General features: G+C 40.9%; 2 protein-coding genes across 3 annotated transcripts in view; both read left to right on the forward strand.

The window, feature by feature from the left end:
* The window catches only part of LOC146395162 (ankyrin repeat domain-containing protein 26-like), a 149272-nt gene that overhangs the window by 101115 nt on the left and 30185 nt on the right, over positions 1 to 17972 (forward strand). The window lies entirely within an intron of this gene.
* Positions 8332 to 9399, forward strand: LOC146395163 (GTP-binding nuclear protein Ran). The gene has a single exon (XM_085004265.1). The coding sequence runs from the start codon at positions 8369 to 8371 to the stop codon at positions 9017 to 9019; it is 651 nt and encodes a 216-aa protein (XP_084860391.1). The 5' UTR covers positions 8332 to 8368; the 3' UTR covers positions 9020 to 9399.

Raw genomic sequence — 17972 nt, forward strand, 5'->3', positions numbered from 1 at the left:
CAGTGAGTCAAGGACGGAGCCCTGGGGAAACAATCCGTGGATATTTACGCATCTTAGGACACTCATTTCATTGGAGTGAAGGGCCAATAAAAGTCAAGGCTGCAAGTGTAAACATCTTTTCAGGAGCTTGACTATAAAGGAAAGAAGAGAGATTTAGCCAGAGGAGGGGAATATAGGTTTGAACAGTTTCTTTTCTTACCTGTTTCATTTTTCTACCACCCTTAGTGTGGTAAAAGAGACATAAACTGGAAAAGTTGGCATCTAGAAAGGAGCCAGTTAAAAAATCGATTAGAGATATAGAAAGGAAGAAGAATAAAGCAACAAGCAAAAGAAGTGGGAGTTCACCTTGTGGTCAGAGGGTTAAAAACCCAGTGTTGTCTCTGTGACAATATGGGTTCGATTCCTGGCCTCACTCAGTGGGTTAAGGATCTGGCATTGCCATGAGCTGCAGTGTAGATCAGATATGGCTTGGATCCCACCTTGCTGTGGCTGTGGTGTAGGCTGGCAGCTATACCTCCAATTTGACCCCTGGCCTGGGAACTTCCGTATGCCAAAGGTAAAGCTGTAAAAAGGAAAGGAAAAAAAAGAAGAAATGAAATAATGACTAACCAGGTATCTCTTGGTTTTGTTGGAGCCCAAAGTTTACATAATTGGGGCTGGAGTGGGGTGGGAGGTTCTTTACAAAATGAGTAAAGGAATTAGTTATAGGACCCTATAAAGGGACCATGAGAGTGGGGAGCATTGAAGTTTAATCTTCATTAATTCTAAGGAAATGTTTGTCCGTTTGTGATAGTTTAAATCTCTGGGACATGGGGGGAAAGAAGATATTAAGAGCATTGGTGTGCTAAACCATTCCTAGATGACTTACTACTGGGTAGGGATTTCCTATGTGTAGCAGAGTAGCTCCCTCAATGCCATCTATTGGAAATCAGCCCTCACAAGGGTTTGTAAAAAGAAGAAACAATAGCCAAAAAAGCTCAAAATTTAAAAAAAAAAAAAAAAAAAAGAGAGAGAGAGATTTCTTTAGAAATAAAATAAAATAAATTTTTTTTTAAGTTTTTTAAAAAGAGCATTGGTGGAGTTCCCGTCGTGGCTCAGTGGTTAATGAATCCGACTAGGAACCATGAGGTTGCAGGTTCGATCCCTGGCCTTGCTCGGTGGGTTAAGGATCCGGCGTTGCCATGAGCTGTGGTGTAGGTTGCAGATGAGGCTCGGATCCTGCATTGCTGTGGCTCTGGCGTAATAATGAGAATTTTCCTTGCATCCAGAGTATAAATCTCATTTGGTTAAAATATAAAAATATTATTAATACATTTAATAAATGTTAACATAGTTAACAAAATAGAATTTTGCAAAGTGGATTCTGGGGGCCCACGGCATGCAGCAGCTTGATAGGGGATCTCAGTTGCCAGACCAGGAATTGAACCCCGGGCCACAGCAGTGAAAGCGCCAATGCCCAAACACAAGACCACTAGGAAACTCCACAAAGTGTATTTTTTAGGTTGGCCTTCCTTATATTAGGTTTGGGGATTTCACATATGTTTGAATCACAATATTGTTAATGTATTTTGGAACATTCACTGTGTCAAAGTCTGGGGTTGCTGGGGAATTTCCCCTCAAGGTTAGAGCCATGGCTTCTTGAATTCTGGACATTAAAAATGTGTTGACCCTGCACTGCTTTCTACTCAGCACAAGGGGATGGCATTGCAAAGGAAACTTGAGCAAGGCTTTTCTGTAGCTCCCTGAAATGTTAATCTGATTGGAGCCTGAGTTAAAACAGTTGCAAGAGTTTCCTTGTTGCCATTTCAGTGTTTAGAGATTTATTTATAAAACAATGGCTGTATAAAAAGAAGGTAGTGTTCCTTCAGTAAATGGTATGAGTCAGCACAGCTGATTCCCGCACCCCCTCCATGTGTTTACGCAAATGCTATTCCTGACCACCCCAAATAAAACAGCAGTGCCCCCTCCTGCTCTACCATTTATTAAGTCTAACATATTAGATTATTTATTATATTAATGGTTTACTTGGTTCCCCCCTCCCCGTCCCCCACTAGAATGTAAGCTCTATGGGGCATTGCTTGTTTTGTTCAATAATGCAGCCCAAGTGCCTAGAACTGTGTCTGGCACAAAGTAGATGCCCGGTAAATGTTTGTTGACTGATTGATTGCATGGCAGTGGTGCCCTGGGTGGTGATGGATGCACTGCTGATGTTGATGGCGGCGGGGGTGGTGTTATTTGTGATGATGATGGCGAGGGTGGTCACAGGCAGAGGTCCTGGGAGTAATGCAGTGGCAGGGCTAGAGGTGCAGTGGTCATGGTGGTGGCAGCGGTTAAGGTGGGGTCCACTGCAGGCGAGGGAAGCAGGTGACAGTGGTTGAGATGGTGAGGACTGTCGTGATGTTTACTATTAATAGTAATAGTGATACCACTATTACTGTTGTGACGGTTGGGCAGGATCCCCTGAGAAATTGGAATCTAAGCCTGAGGCTGGATGAACGAATTCTAACAGCCCCAACACCTGAAAGAGGGCTTGTCAACAAAAAGCACAAGCCCTCAGTTTCGAGGCTGAGGAAGTGAGACTTGTGCTCACACGTGCACATAGAATTCTATCTTCCCAGCCCCAGGAAAGAATGCTGTGCAAGGGAGTGGCAGAGAACCTGGACAGGCACATGCAGTTGTCACGTACCCAGCTCATCACTCAGGATATAAGGGTCTAAAGAAAGATTTCCGACACCACATTTCAGGCTCTAAGGAGAAGAAGATAATGTTGAAAAGTATGGCTAGGCCCAAGAAGCAGCTTGCAGACAGGTCTGCAAGAGGATCAAGGAAGAACTGTTAAATAAAAATATTTTTTTTAAAAAAAGGAAGAACTATTTACCCCACATCTAAATCTGCAAAATCAAAAATCAGGACTGTTAAGTGAAATACATCCACCCTGTATTAACATATACACTCTCAAAAAGACCCCTGAGACCGGGTTTGACTCCCAGAACTCCACACCAGAGCAAGGAGAAGCCCCCAGCTGCCCCTCCTTCCTCACCCAGTCTCAGAGAGGCTTTTCACACATGACTCTGGACCCCTTAATTCTCACACCTGAGCTCGATCCATACCCTGCACCAAAGCTGCGCCTTGGGGCCCCTGCTACCCTGGGCTGTGCACAGGGGCAGTGCAGTGCATGCTGGGAAGACATGCCCAGCAAGCAAGCTTGGGGAGTCTGAGCTGGGAATTTCAGTCCAGATGTGGAAAGTGTGTGTTGAAAGAAGAGGGCAAGGTCTGCCAGATGCTCTCCCCTCCTGCTCGGGGAGGGCCAGGGTGAAGGAGAGCCAGCGGGGAGCCTCCGAAGCCCAAGGCCTGGTCGCTGACCCTCTTCTTCTGGATGCAGGGACCCCTGGGGCCCTTGTTCTCTTTGGCTCTAGTCAAAGAAAGTCTGAATGTGAAGTTACTGTGGGCTTGGGGAATGCAGAAGAAAGAACCACAGGCAGGGCCTGGCAGTGCTGTCCTTAACACCTTGGAGAGTCAATATGGGGCATCGGCACCCCCTCTCCATTCTCACAACCTCTCTCAGGTCAGCACAAAGAGAAGGAATGCTTGGTCTCAAAGGAGACCTCCTCTGGTCTTGTATAGAAGCCTGGTAGCCTCCTGCCCTGGCCCATTTTCTCCCCTCGTAAATGTGAGTGACGCTCAGCCTCTGTTTGGGGTCCTCTTCCCCCTCTTGGTTGCTCTCCCCTCCAGCGATGCTTCCATGATCAGAACTTAACTATCACAGGTCTGCATTTCTCTCCCCAATTTCAAGCCTAAATTTCCTGTGTCCAGATCATCGGACACTTGCCTCTTACTCTCAGTACATTCAAACAACCTCACTCTCTTTCCCCAAACAGCAGGTCCTGCACCCGTTCCTCACCCTGAGGGATGGATGCATGGGTGGGTGGGTCTATTTTGCCCCTCCTCACTTAGGCGCCAAACTTTTGTTAGATAAAGGCAGTGTTTTCACAGCATTGTAAATCTATTCAGTGCCACAGAATTACACGGATGGTTAGTTTTGTGTTATGTCAATTTCATCTCCAAAATTTCAGAGTTGGGGGGGGCAGGGGACATGGCAGCACATGCACCCTGTCTTGTGAGCCACTCACAAAGCTTCCACAGCAAGCTCTTTTGACAATAGGCACCCATGCCAGAGAGGATATGTCCTTTGAAAAATGCATTCTGGGACCTCTCCTAGGACCTCCCAGTCATGGTGGCCCTAACTGAACACTGTGCCTCCTCCAGTGACTACAGATCTGCCTTTAAACCTTTGAGGGTGGGCTTTGTACCCCTTGCTTTAAATGCACAGGATTCTTGGAGTCTGGAGTCTTGGGTCTTGGCTTGCGTAACCTCCATTTGACTTTCTCAACATCTCCAGCCCCTGGAGGTGGAGCAGCTGTAACAGATTCATTCTCAAGACATGGAGGCGTGAACCCGATGTCTTTTCTCTAAGGCCATCTTGTTCTTCCAGGTATACATCCCTGATCGGGGGAGGTCTGGAAGATGAGGCACTCCTTGGGCGCTCCTTCAAAAGGCAACATGCATTTCAATTACATCACTCCTCTGAGCTAACTCTCCCAGGGTCACACCAGTGTTCATTGTTTGTCAGGTTGTTCTTTCTGACCTTCTTGGCTGTGCAAAGAGAATGTATCTAGTTCTGTCTCCCTGAGATAAAGGTAGAATGGACACCATATCTCTGTCCCACTCCTCTGTTGCTGCCGCCCTTGGGAACAGGCCCCCAGTTAGGGACAGTCGAGTCACTTGAGTGCTTGACAAACTGCAGGAACACTCTTTGTTTGTGCATTATTGCATGCTGCTCCACCAGTCAGTCCTCACCCTCACTGTACTCAGAAGTTGCCCATCAGAGGGCCAACTGCCCAAATTATGAAGAAACCATGTCTGTGTTCAAGGACCAAGCTTTACTATGGGAGCCATGGCCTTCCTTTTGCCAAGTTCTGGTCTCTGAAGTTTAGTCCCATTGAACCAGCTAAGCCTGAACTCCTAGTATTTCCTTAGTTCTGAGTAATGGTTGCCATAGCATCAGTGCTACCAGCCCACGGCTTCTCAAACTTCAACCAGGGCAAAAGAATTGCCCAGAAGCCTCGTTAAATAGGTTCTTGGGCTTCATCCCTGGAGATACAGTAAGTGTGGGGAAGGACTTATGAATATTAATCTTCAATAAGCTCCCAGGTGACATCAATGCAGCTGGCCCTCTGTCCACACTTTGAGCACTAGGTCTGCTGAGACGCCAAGAGCTACCCCTTGCTAAGCCCTTGCTGTCCGCCGGCACGAACTAAGCACTCATCATTGGGATGATCCATTTCATAGATGAAGGTACAGAGAAGGTAAATGACTTGTCCAAGGTTCCAAAGCTAGGAAGTAGTAGAATTAGACTCAAATCCTTGTTTCCCTGCTTTGTCGTCTATACCCACCACACTGATCACCATATGGCCTGGCCCTCCCTACCGCCTTAAAATATTTGCAGTGCCCTGTAAATGGTCTCAGTTCTCCCACCCTCCCCACTCCAGTACAGCTTGCTGTTAAAATAACATTGCCTCTTCTTCTAAATTGCAGAAAGATACACATAGTGTAAAATTTACCATTGTAACCATTTCTGAGTGTATCGTTCAGTGACATTAAATGCATTCACATTACTGTGCTGCCGTCACCACCATCCGTCTCCAGAGCTCTCTTCATCTTGCAAAACTAAAATTGCACACATTAAACAATAATTCCCCATTTGCCCCTGCCCCTAGCCCCCCCCCCCCAACCACCACTCTGCTTTCTTTCTCCATGAATTTGACTACTCCAGATACTTCATATAAGTGGAATCATACAGTATTTTGTCCTTTTGTGACTGGCTTATTTCACTTAGCATAATGTCCTCAAAGTTCACCTATGTAACACGTGTCAGAATTTCCTTCCTTTTCATTGTATGTATGGACTGTATTTTGTTTAGCCATTCATCCATCAGTAGACATTTGGGTTGCTTCTACTTTTAGTCCATTCTGAAAAATGCTTCTATGAACATAGAAATGCTTCTATGAACAAGTATCTCTTCAAGTCTCTACTTTGAATTCTTTTGGATATATACTTAGAATCATTGAGAGGGAACGTGAAGGCTCAGTCTGAAATCTGGGTTGGGCAGAGGTGGGATCCAAGGAAAAGAGAGGCCTTGAATCTACGTGATGAAGAGGAAACTGGCATTAGGTGGGTGACTCATTGTCTGGGACCAGGCGAGATGCGGGAGGCCGTGATCCTCTGGGGCCCCACAGGGCTCCTGAGGGAGGCTTTAAGGGTGAGGGCATATTTGGAGCTTAAAAAAGAGGTGAGGGCTGAAAATTGAGCTTTGAGGCGAGCAAAAGCCCCAAGGTCCAGTGAGTGTCCCAAAGGAGAAGGGATTGCAAGTAGAAAGACGAGGGAAGAGGAGGGGAGGAAAGGAAAAGAGGAGACGAAACTGGAAGGGTGAAGGAGAGGGGAAGGTAACGAAGGCCAACAGCAGGTTCCAGGCTGGTAATGAACTTTATGGTCAAACCTGAGTTCGAACTCTGCTCTGCCACTAACTAGCTATGTGACCTTGGACCAACTCCTTAATTCCCTAATCTGTAAACTGTAGATGATAATAGAGCATAACATAGGGAGCAGTTAAGAGAATTAAATGAGATAATGTCGGGAAAGTCTCACTGATTACAATGCCTAGCATCAGGGCAGAGCCCAAGGAATGGTAGCTAGGACCATTATGATAACTGTAAAATCTGGGTTAAATGGACCGAAGGAAGAGGAGCTAAGGAAAGAGGTGGATTCCAGACTACAAAACAAACAAAAATTCTAGGTGAGAATGGTGGCATGGGAGGCAAGGCAGTGAGAGGCTTTTAGGAAAAGTGAGCATGAGCAGATGCCCAATGTCAAACAGTACTGAGGCCTCTAGGAAGACAAGAATTTGGGTAGCACTTTGGGATCTGGCAGCTAACACATCTCTAGTAATTTCTGGGCAAGCAATGTGATTTTTTAAAATAAAGAATAAGTGAGGAAGATGGAAAAACAGATTAGAGTGTCCTCTGAAGAGGAGGTGGAAGGGAGCAGGCAAGTTTGAATGTCTGGCTGGAGAGTCTGGATTTTATATTTAAACAATTGCACAACCTGGGACGTATTTGAGTAGAAGACATCCCGGTACTGGTTTGGGACAATGTGTCCAGGTGGGGCAGAGGGAAGCAAGGCTGAGGCATCAGTGCCCAACATGCCATATCCACCCAGATTAATCTTAGAGTTTGGTTGACCAGGGCCTAAAATTCCCATGTTGAGCCTTCAACCACTCAGTCTCTCCAGAGACTAATTCAGGTTGAGTTATGTTTCACCTCCCCCTACCACTGCCCCCCCCCAAAAAAAAACAATAGGGAGAATAATATGCAAAGCCCTAAAATCTTGTACAATTGGAAGCAGTGGGGGAGACACAAAGGAGAGGAGTTGGGAGGGGAACATTGCAGGACTGAGCCAAGCCCAGGCAGGTGGAAGTTGCAGCTGTTGGGACTTTTCCCACAAATGACACTGCAAGACTCTGAGGATCAATAAATAGTAATTTTTACTTGAGAACTTCTCCTGCTATAACAACCACTGGAGGGTGCTTGCTGAGCATTTAATCTCAGAGGATGACTTCATCTGAGCCAGCTTGCCAAGTCTTACCATGAGCCTTCAAATATTGGAACAATGGCAATGAGCCAACCAGGGAGGACTCATGACCGGCCAGCTCACTAGAAATACCTGGGGCTTGTGATCTGGCCAGTGGGGTGATTAATACAACATTGATGGTGTCTAAGAAATGCTGCAGGATTTCTTACAACCACAGACACAAAGCCATGCTTCTGCTTATGGCTGGCAGAGTGGTTTCAAGACATCTATCCTAAGTCAGACAACTTCAGAAGATACCCCTTCTCCACACTTCTGACTTCTCTCCAACTCAGACAGAGTTATGGGGGGTGCAGACTAGGTGGGGCTGCTGGGGCTGGGGGCTGTTGCTCAAGATGCAGCTTATGGGATTAATTTTTGGCAGGAAGATCACAGTGTTGATCTTCAGACAATGAAACTCTGGAGAACAGGTCTCAGGAGACATCACTGCTCTCCCTGCTGGCAGAGACAAGACTCTGTTACATGGGATGAAAGGACTGACAGAGCCAGGATTTTAGTCTTGTTTCAAGATCCCTGGAGTCTCTGTACTCCCAAAGAAAAGGCCCATTTCATAAGACCTCAAGGAACTAAGCCCTGGATTTCTAATAAGAGGAGGAAATATCATGTTCTTTTGAAATTATGTTTATTAGACGGGCGCGGAGACGCTTCTGGAAGTAACATCACGATGGCTGCCCAAGGAGAGCCCCAAGTTCAGTTCAAACTTGTATTGGTTGGTGATGGTGGTACTGGGAAAACTACATTCGTGAAACGTCATCTGACTGGTGAATTTGAGAAGAAGTATGTAGCTACCTTGGGTGTTGAGGTCCATCCCCTTGTGTTCCATACCAACAGAGGACCTATTAAGTTCAATGTATGGGATACGGCTGGTCAGGAGAAATTTGGTGGACTGAGAGATGGCTATTATATCCAAGCTCAGTGTGCCATTATAATGTTTGATGTAACATCGAGAGTTACTTACAAGAACGTACCTAACTGGCATAGAGATCTGGTACGAGTGTGTGAAAACATCCCCATTGTGTTGTGTGGCAACAAAGTGGATATTAAGGACAGAAAGGTTAAGGCAAAATCGATTGTCTTCCACCGAAAGAAGAACCTTCAGTACTACGACATTTCTGCAAAAAGTAACTACAACTTTGAAAAGCCCTTCCTCTGGCTTGCTAGGAAACTGATCGGAGACCCTAACTTGGAGTTTGTCGCCATGCCTGCTCTTGCCCCGCCAGAGGTGGTCATGGACCCAGCCTTGGCAGCACAGTATGAGCATGATCTAGAGGTTGCTCAGACAACTGCTCTCCCGGATGAAGATGATGACCTGTGAGAAAACAAAGCTGGAGCCCAGCGTCAGAAGTCTAGTTTTATAGGCAACTGTCCTGTGATGTCAGTGGTGCAGCGTGTTTGCCACTTTATTATATAGCTAAGCAGAATATGTGCTTAATCTTTGGGGTGCTGAAGGAGATGAATGGGCTTCGGAGTGAATGTGGCAGTTAAAAAAATATACCTTCATTTTTTGGACCTGCATATTTAGCTGTTTTGGAACACAGTTGTTTCCTTCTTGAGTTTCAAATATAAGACTGCTACAGTCGCATCACAATATTCCGTGGTGAAATCTTGTTTGTTACTGTCATTCCCATTCCTTTTCGTTTAGAATCAGAATAAAGTTGTATTTCAAATATCAAAAAAAAAAAAAAAAAAAAGAAATTATGTTTATTAGAGTTGATTTACAATGTTTTGTCAATTTCTACTGCAGCAAAATGATGCAGCCATATATCCATATACATTCTTTTTTTCACATTATCCTCGAACATGTACTATCACAAGTGATCAGATATAGTTCCCTGTGCTATACAGCAGAATCTCTTTGCTTATCCACTCCAAATACAATAGTTTGCATCTACGAACCCCAAACTCCCAGTCCATCCCACTCTCTCCCCCTCCCACTTGGCAATCACAAGTCTGTTCAGTGAGTCTGTTTCTGTACTGTCTATGTATTTTGGATATTAACCTCTTATAAGACATAATCATTTGTAAATGTTTTCTCACATTCAGTAGGTTATCTTTTCAATTTGTTGATGGTTTCCTTTACTATGCAAAACTTTTAAGTTTAAGTAGGTCCGATTTGTTTATTTTTGGTTTTGTTTCCTTTGTCTGAGGAGACAGATTTGAAAAAATGTTGCTACAATTTATGTCAAAGGGTGTTCTGCCTATATGTTTTCTTCTAGGGGTTTTATGGTTTCCAATCTTTAATTTTAATTTAGGTCTTTAATCCACTTTGATCTTATTTTTGTATATGCTGTGAGAAAATATTCTAACTTCATTTTTTATTTACCCTGTACCTCTCCAGTTTTCCCCTTATTTTTTTGACACAATGAATTTGATTACGTTTATAGTTGTACAACGATCATCACAACCCAATTTTATAGCATTTCCATCCCAAACCCTAACCCATCTCCCCACCCCCAACCTGTCTCCTTTGGAAACCATAAGTTTTTCAAAGTCTCTGAGTCAGTATCTGTTCTGTAAAGAAGTTCACTGTATCCCTTTTTTTAGATTCTGCATGTAATAGCATATGACATTGGTGTCTCACTAACTTCACTTAGCATGATAATTTCTAAGTCCATCCATGTTGCTGCAAATGCTATTATTTCTGTCCTTTTAGTGGCTGAGTAATGTTCCATTGTGTGTAGGTACCACATCTTTATCCACTCTTCCGTCGATGGACATTTAGGTTGCCTCCCTGTCTTGGCTATTGTATATAGTGCTGCAATGAACATTGGAGTGCATGTATCTTTTCGAGTCATGGTTTTCTCTGGATATATGCCCAGGAGTGGGATTGCTGGATCAAATGGTAATTCTATTTTCAGTTTTTTGAGGAATCTCCACACTGTTTTCCATAGTGGTTGCACCAATTTACATTCCCACCAATAGTATAATAGGGTTCCCTTTTCTCCACAATCTCTCCAGCACTTATTGTTTGTAGACTTTTGGATGATAGCCATTCTGGCTGGTGTAATGTGGTACCTCATAGTAGTTTTGATTTGCATTTCTCTAGTAATTAGTGATGTTGAACATCTTCTCATGTGTTTTTTGACCATCTGTATGTCTTCTTTGGAGAATTGTCTGTTTAGATCTTCTGCCCATTTTTTGATGGGGTTGTTTGGGGGGTTTTTTTGTTTTGTTTTTTTGGGGGGTTTTTTGTTGTTGTTGTTGTTTTGGTATTGAGCTACAGGAGATTTATAAATATTGAAGATTAATCCCTTGTCAGTTGCTTCACATGCAAATATTTTCTCCCATTCTGTGTGTTGTCTTTTCATTTTGTTTAGGGTTTCCTTTGCTGTGCAGAAACTTTTAAGTTTAATTAGGTCCCATTTGTTTATTTTTGTTTTTATTGTCATTACTCTAGACCAGTACCACTTATTGAAGATATTTTCTTTTCCCTATTGTATATTCTTGCCTCCTTTCTTGTAGAGTGGTTGATCATAAGTACATGAGTTGATTTCTGTTCCAATGGTCTATATCTGTGACAGTACCATACCATTTTGCTTACTGTAGCTTTGTAGTACAGTGTGAAGTCAGGGAGTATGATAACTCCAGTTTTGTTCTTTTTTGCTTTGGCTATTTGGGGTCTTTTATAGTTCCATGTAAATTTTAGTTCTAGTTCTATGAAAAACATCATGGGTATTTTGATAAGGATTGCATTAAATCTGTAGATTGCTTTGGGCAGTATGGACATTTTAACTTTTTTCTTTTTTTTTTTTTTTTTGCTTTTTTATGGCCACACCTGTGGCACATGGACGTTCCAAGACTAATGGTCAAATCAGAGCTACAGCTGCTGGCCTACACCACAGCTACAGCAATGCTGGATCCAAGCCATATCTGCAACCTACATTACAGCTTACACTAATGCTGGATCCCTGACCCACTGAGTGGGGCCAGGGATCAAACTCACATCCTAATGGATACCAGTTTGATTCCTTTCTGCTGCACCATGCTGGGAACTCTTTACTAGTATTCTTTTAATCCATAAACATAGGTTATCTTTCTATTTCTTTCTGCAATCTTCAGTTTCCTTTATTAATATTTCATAGTTTTTAGCATATAGGTCTTTCACCTTCTTGGTTAAATTTATTCCTAGGCATTTTATTCTTTTTTTTTTTTTTTTTATCTTTTTGGTCACACCCATAGCATATGGAAGTTCCCAGGCCAGGGATTGAATCTGAACTGCAGATGTGACCTACACCACAGCTGGAACAACCCCTGATCTTTTTTTTTTTTTTTTTTTTTGGCTTTTTAGGGCCACAACCATGGCATATGGAGGTTCTCAGGCTAGGGGTTGAATCAGAGCTACAGCTGCTGGCCTCTGCCACAGCCATGCCATATCTGAGCCACATCTGCAACCTACACCACAGCTCACAGCAATGCTGATCCTTAACCCACTGAGTGAGGCCAGGGATCAAACCCGAAACCTCATGGTTCCTAGTTGGATTCATTTCCACTGTGCCATGACAGGAACTCCAACCCCTGATCTTTAACCACATACACTGGGCCAGGGATCAAAGCCATGCCTCAGCATCAACCCAAGCCACCACAGAGACAATGCCAGATCCTTAAACTGCTATGCCACAGTGGAAACTCGAGGCATTTTATTATTTTTGTTTGTTTTGTTTTTTGTGTTTTTTGGTTTTGAGGGGGTTTTTTTGGCTGCACCCACAGCATGCAGAAGTTCCCAGGCCAGGGATCAAACCCACCCCACAGCAGCAACCCAAGGCACTGCAGTGACAATGCTGGATTCTTAAACTGCTGCACCACAAGAGAATTCCCATTTTATTATTTTCTATGCAATTTTAAATGCAACTATTTTCTTGCTTTTTCATTCTGCTGTATAAATAGCTCATATAACCCAACATTAAAAAAAAAACCTATTAAAATGGATAGAAAATCTGAATAGACATTTTTCTAAAGAAGACATACAGATGACCAATAGGCACATGAAAAAATGTTCAGCATCACTAATCATCAAGGAAATGTAAATCGAAGCCATAATGAGCTATCACCTTACACCTGTCAGAATGGTCATCATCAAAAAGACCACAAATAACAAATGTGTATTATCATTTATATGTGTAATATAAAAAATAAAACAAATGAATAAATATAACAAAACAGAAACAGACTCACAGATATAGGGAACAAACTAGTGGTTACCAGTGGGAGGGGGGTTGGGGAGAAACACCATAGGGGTAGGGGATTAAGAAGTAAAAACAGCTATGTACAAAATAAATAAGCTATAAGGATATATTGTACAGCACAGGGAATAGAGCAAATATTTTATAATAACTTTAAATGGAGTATAAACTACAAAAATATTGATATATGTTGTAACCTGAAACTAATAAAATATTGTTAATCAACCATACTTTCTTTTTTTTTTTTTTTCTTTCTGCCTTTCTTTTTTTGGCTGCACTTTTTTTGGCATATGTATAGAAGTTCTTGGGCCAGGGGTTGAATCTGAGCCAGTTGTGACCTATGCTGCAGCTTCAGCAATGCTGGATCCTTTAACCCACTGCACCGAGCCAAGGATCTAACCCACACCTCTGTATCAACCCAAGCCACTGTGTTCAGATTCTTAATCCACTGTGCCACATAAGGAATTCCTATACTTTAATTTTTAAAAAAGAAATATACCCAACTCTCTGAATAAATTTATTTAATAAAATTGTGTTTGGATTATTGTAGTCTACATATTTTCCACTTGAAATGATTCCCTTTGCATCTGTCTGCCATAGGACTACAGAGTAACATGTAATTTCATTGAAATGCACCCAGCAGAGACCCTGGAACACAGTTGGTGCTCATTAAATGCTTTCTTCTATCTGTCCTAGTGGTCCTGAAAAATTTCCAAATCAGATGCAAGTTGTGCATACGTGTTTATATCAGAGTTGGAGCTGTGGTCTTAAATTTATCCATCCAAATTGGAACAACAACAACAACAAATCCCTGATCCTGTATCAACTTTAAAGATAATTGTGACTCATCTAAATGAATCTTTTAATTCAGGAAGTAATAAAATTGTGAGAGCTCACTATATGTCAGCAGAGAGTAGCCCTAAAAGTTCACTCAGCCTCTGAGTGTATTGGTTTCTAAAGTGAGGATTCAAAGTGAAAGTACTTTCAGAAGAAAAATGTAAAAGATAGTAAAAAGATGTATTCTTCTATCGTTGGTGGTTGTTAGGGGAGATGTCTTTCCTGCCTTATTTCTTCATTTTAAGAGCTTTTTCAAAACAGTGAGGACAGAAGTGGTCCATGTGAATTATCTTTAATGAACAGTTACGCCACAAACCCACAATGAGCTATATTGGTAGTGTCATGTGATAAGAAGTTCCATCCCAATCATTTGGCAGGGGGAAACCTCATGACTTTGGGGATTGTACAAGAATCTAAGGGGATTACAGTTGCCCAGAAAACAGAAAAGAGTGTCTGTTCCTAGTTCATCATAGTTAGGGGAGATGCCTGGTCCATTCAGAGTCAGGCAGTAGAGCTGTGGTGCCCTGGACTCTCCACTGTAGCCTCCCTGGAGGGCCACAGTCCAGCAATGACACCGCTCAGATCTTTCTTTCAATTCCCTGTTGCTTTGTAGGAACATTTGCGTAAACAGTGGGTCCTGACTTTGTGATGCATGGTTGGAACAAAAGTTATAACACTGATGTTTATAAAATAACATCGTTATTATAAACATCAGTGTTGTAAAAGTTATAACATCTGATGTGTATATGGAGGAAATGTTTAAGAATATTAAAATTTTATGTGTGAAAGATAAAAGATTTAAAGGAAGTAGGAGTTCTATACTTAAAGTGGTAAAATGTTGACTCCAGTCAGCTGTGATGACTTTCATATGCATATAATAATAATTAGAACAACCACTAAGAAAAGGCTACAAAGTGATACACTAAAATACATACACACACACACACACACACACACACACACACACACACACACACACACACACACACAAATCAAAGCAGAACTCTAAAAATTGTTCAGATAACCCACAGGAAGGCTGAAGAAAAATAACAGGCTATCAAGAAACAGAAAACAAGCAGCAAACTAACATCAATAATTAGTTTAAATGTAAGTGGCCTAAATACATCGATTAAAAGGCAAGAAGGGCAGAGTTGATAAAAAAAGACATAACCAAATTATATGCTGTAAAAAAGTCACTTCAAACATAATGACATAGGTAAACTGAAAGTAAAAGGATAGAAAAAGATATACCAGGAAAACAATTTTTTTAAGGGAGCAGTGACTATGTTAATGTCAAAGTAGACTTCAGAGCAAAGAAAATTACCAAGGACAGAAAGGGACATTACATAATGATTTTTTTAAAAAAATCAATTTGCCTACAAGAGATTGCAATCCTAAGTGTATAAGCTCACACACACAAAAATCTTTAAAATACATGAAGCAAAAACTGATGGATCTGAAAAGAGAAATTGACAAATCCACTGTTATAATCAGAGACTTCAACACTCCTCTCAATAGTTGATAGAACTGCCAGAGAAAAACTGCACAAAGACATGGAAGAACTGAACAACAACCTTGACCAATAGGATCTAACTGACATTTATAGAACACCCTTCCCAATAATACCAGAATACACATACTTTTCAAGTGACTATACAGCATTCACCAAAATAGACCACATCCTGGCTTATAAACTAAACTTAAGGGTAAAAGAAATAAAATCAGACAGAGTACATTCTCTAATAATAAGGAAAAAAAAATAGAAATCAGTAGTGGAAAATCTTCAAAAACCTAGATGTTAGGCAACATACTAAATAATCCATTGATCAAAAAGGAAATCTTTTTTCAAAAATATCTTCTTAAAGAACATTTCTTAAATATTCAAGAAAAAAATGAAATTGCGTTTAATGAATGTGAAATCACAACACACCAAAATTTGTAGAATGCAGCTAACAGTCCTGAGAGTAAATTTTATAGTGCTAAATGCTTACACAAGAAAAAAGATCATCTAAAATCAGAAATCTAATACTTAGCACAAGAAAAGTTTTACAAAGAAGACAGAATTTTTTTTTATCATGAATGGGTGCTAAATTTTTCTTCAATTATTTTTCTCCATCAATTGATACTACCATGTGAATTTTTTTTTTTTCTGCTTTTTACGGATGCACCCACAGCATATGGAAGTTCCCAGGCTAGGGGTTGAATCAGAGCTACAGCTGCAGTTCTACACCATAGCCACAGCAACTCAGGATCTGAGCCATGTCTGCGACCTATGCCACAGCTCACTGCAAATGCCATATGCCTGACACACTGAGTGAGGCCAGCACTCAAACCCACCTCCTCATGGATACTAGTTGGATTCATTTCCACTGCACCACAATGGTAACTGCAGAAATTTCTTCTTTTGTTTGTTAATATATTGTGTTTTTTGTATGCCTTTTCTAAAGTTTCATTGTTAGTATACAGAAATGTGACTGATTTCTAAGTGTTAATCTTATATCCTGCTACTTTGCTGAATTTGTTGTTCAGTTCAAGTAATTTTTGTGTTGAGTCCTTAGGGTTTTCTCTATATAGGGTCATGTCATCTACAGTGACGGTTTTATCTCTTCTCTTCCTATTTGGATGCCTTTTATTTCTTTTGTTTGTCTGATTTCTGTGGCTAGGACTTCCAATACTATGTTGAATAGCAGTGGTGAGAGTGGGCATTCCTGTCTTGTTCCAGATTTTCATAGGGAGGCTTTCAGCTTTTCTCCATTGAGTATTATATTTGCTGTGGGTTTGTCATAAATGGCTTTGATTATGTTAAGGTATGTTCCCTCTATACACACTTTGGTGAGAGTTTTTATCATGAAGGGATGTTGGACTTTGTCAAATGCTTTTTCTGCATCTATTGAGATGATCATATATATGGTTTTTGATTTTTCTTTTGTTAATGTGGTGTATGACGTTGATTGATTTGCATATGTTGAACCATCTTTGTGAACCTGGGATGAATCCCACTTGGTCATGGTGTATGATCTTTTTGATATGTTGTTGGATTCGGTTGGCTAAAATTTTGTTGAGAATATTTGAGTCTATATTCATCAAAGATATTGGCCCTGTAATTTTCTTTTTTGGTGGTATCTTTGTATGTTTTTGGAATGAAGATGATAGTAGCATCATAGAATGTCTTTGGGAGTGTTCCTTCTTCATCCTTTTAAAAAAGCTTAAGGAGAATGGGTATAACTTCCTCTTTCCATGTTTGGTAGAATTCACCTGTGAAGCCATCTGGTCCTGGACTTTTAGCTGTAGGGAGTGTTTTTATACATATTCAATTTTGTTTCGAGTGATCAGTCTGTTCAGTTGATCTATGTCTTCTTGATTCAGTTTTGGCAGGCTGTAAGACTCTAGAAAGTTCTCCATTTCTTCTAGATTGTTAAGCTCTTTTTTTCAATAGCCAAAATATTTTTGAGAAAGAAGCTATAGCAATCAAGACTGTGGTACTGGTAAAGAGGTAGACACAGAGATCAATGGAAGAGAATAGACAACACAGAATTAAATCCACATAAGTATGCTTAATTAATTTTTAACAAAGTAGCATAAGCAACCCAATGGAGGATTCATTTTCAATAAATGTTGCAGAAGGAAGTGAACATCCATTGGCAAAAAAAAAAAACTTCCGTTTAAACCTCACACTTTATATAAAAATTAACTCAGAAATAGATCATGAATTTAATTTAATTTTCTAGAAAATCTTTGGGACCTGGGACTAGGCCGAAAAAAAAAAAAAAAACTTTGGACTTGACACCAAAAACACACCAAAAAGAAAATTGATACATTGGACCTCATAAAATTTTAAACTTTCATTCTTAAAAGTCCTTGTGCAAATTAAGATAAGAGAGGAAATTTTTTTTTCATTTTCTTTTTTTTTTTTATTTTTTTATTTATTTTCCCACTGTACAGCAAGGGGGTCAGGTTATCCTTAGATGTATACATTGCAGTTACAGTTTTTTCCCCCACCCTTTCTTCTGTTGCAACATGAGTATCTAGACATAGTTCTCAATGCTATTCAGCAGGATCTCCTTGTAGGTCTATTCTAAGTTGTGTCTGATAAGCCCAAGCTCCCGATCTCGAGAGGAAATATTTACAAACTACGTATCTTACAAATAACTAACTTCTAGAATATATAAAGAATTCTAAAAAATCAATAATAAAAAAACAAATTAGAAAATGGGCGAAAGATATTAACAAACATTTCACTGAAGAAGATAC

This window comes from Sus scrofa, chromosome 17 (genome assembly GCF_054392235.1).
Source record: "Sus scrofa isolate SSC_HxYL_T2T_F1_AM1 chromosome 17, Sscrofa_HxYL_maternal_Yorkshire_Landrace_v2.0, whole genome shotgun sequence".
NCBI classification, from domain to species: domain Eukaryota; kingdom Metazoa; phylum Chordata; class Mammalia; order Artiodactyla; family Suidae; genus Sus; species Sus scrofa.

Coding starts and splice junctions, on each gene's coding strand:
- LOC146395163 (XM_085004265.1), top strand. CDS start 8,369: ATGGCTGCCCAAGGAGAGCCCCAAGTTCAGTTCAAACTTGTATTGGTT.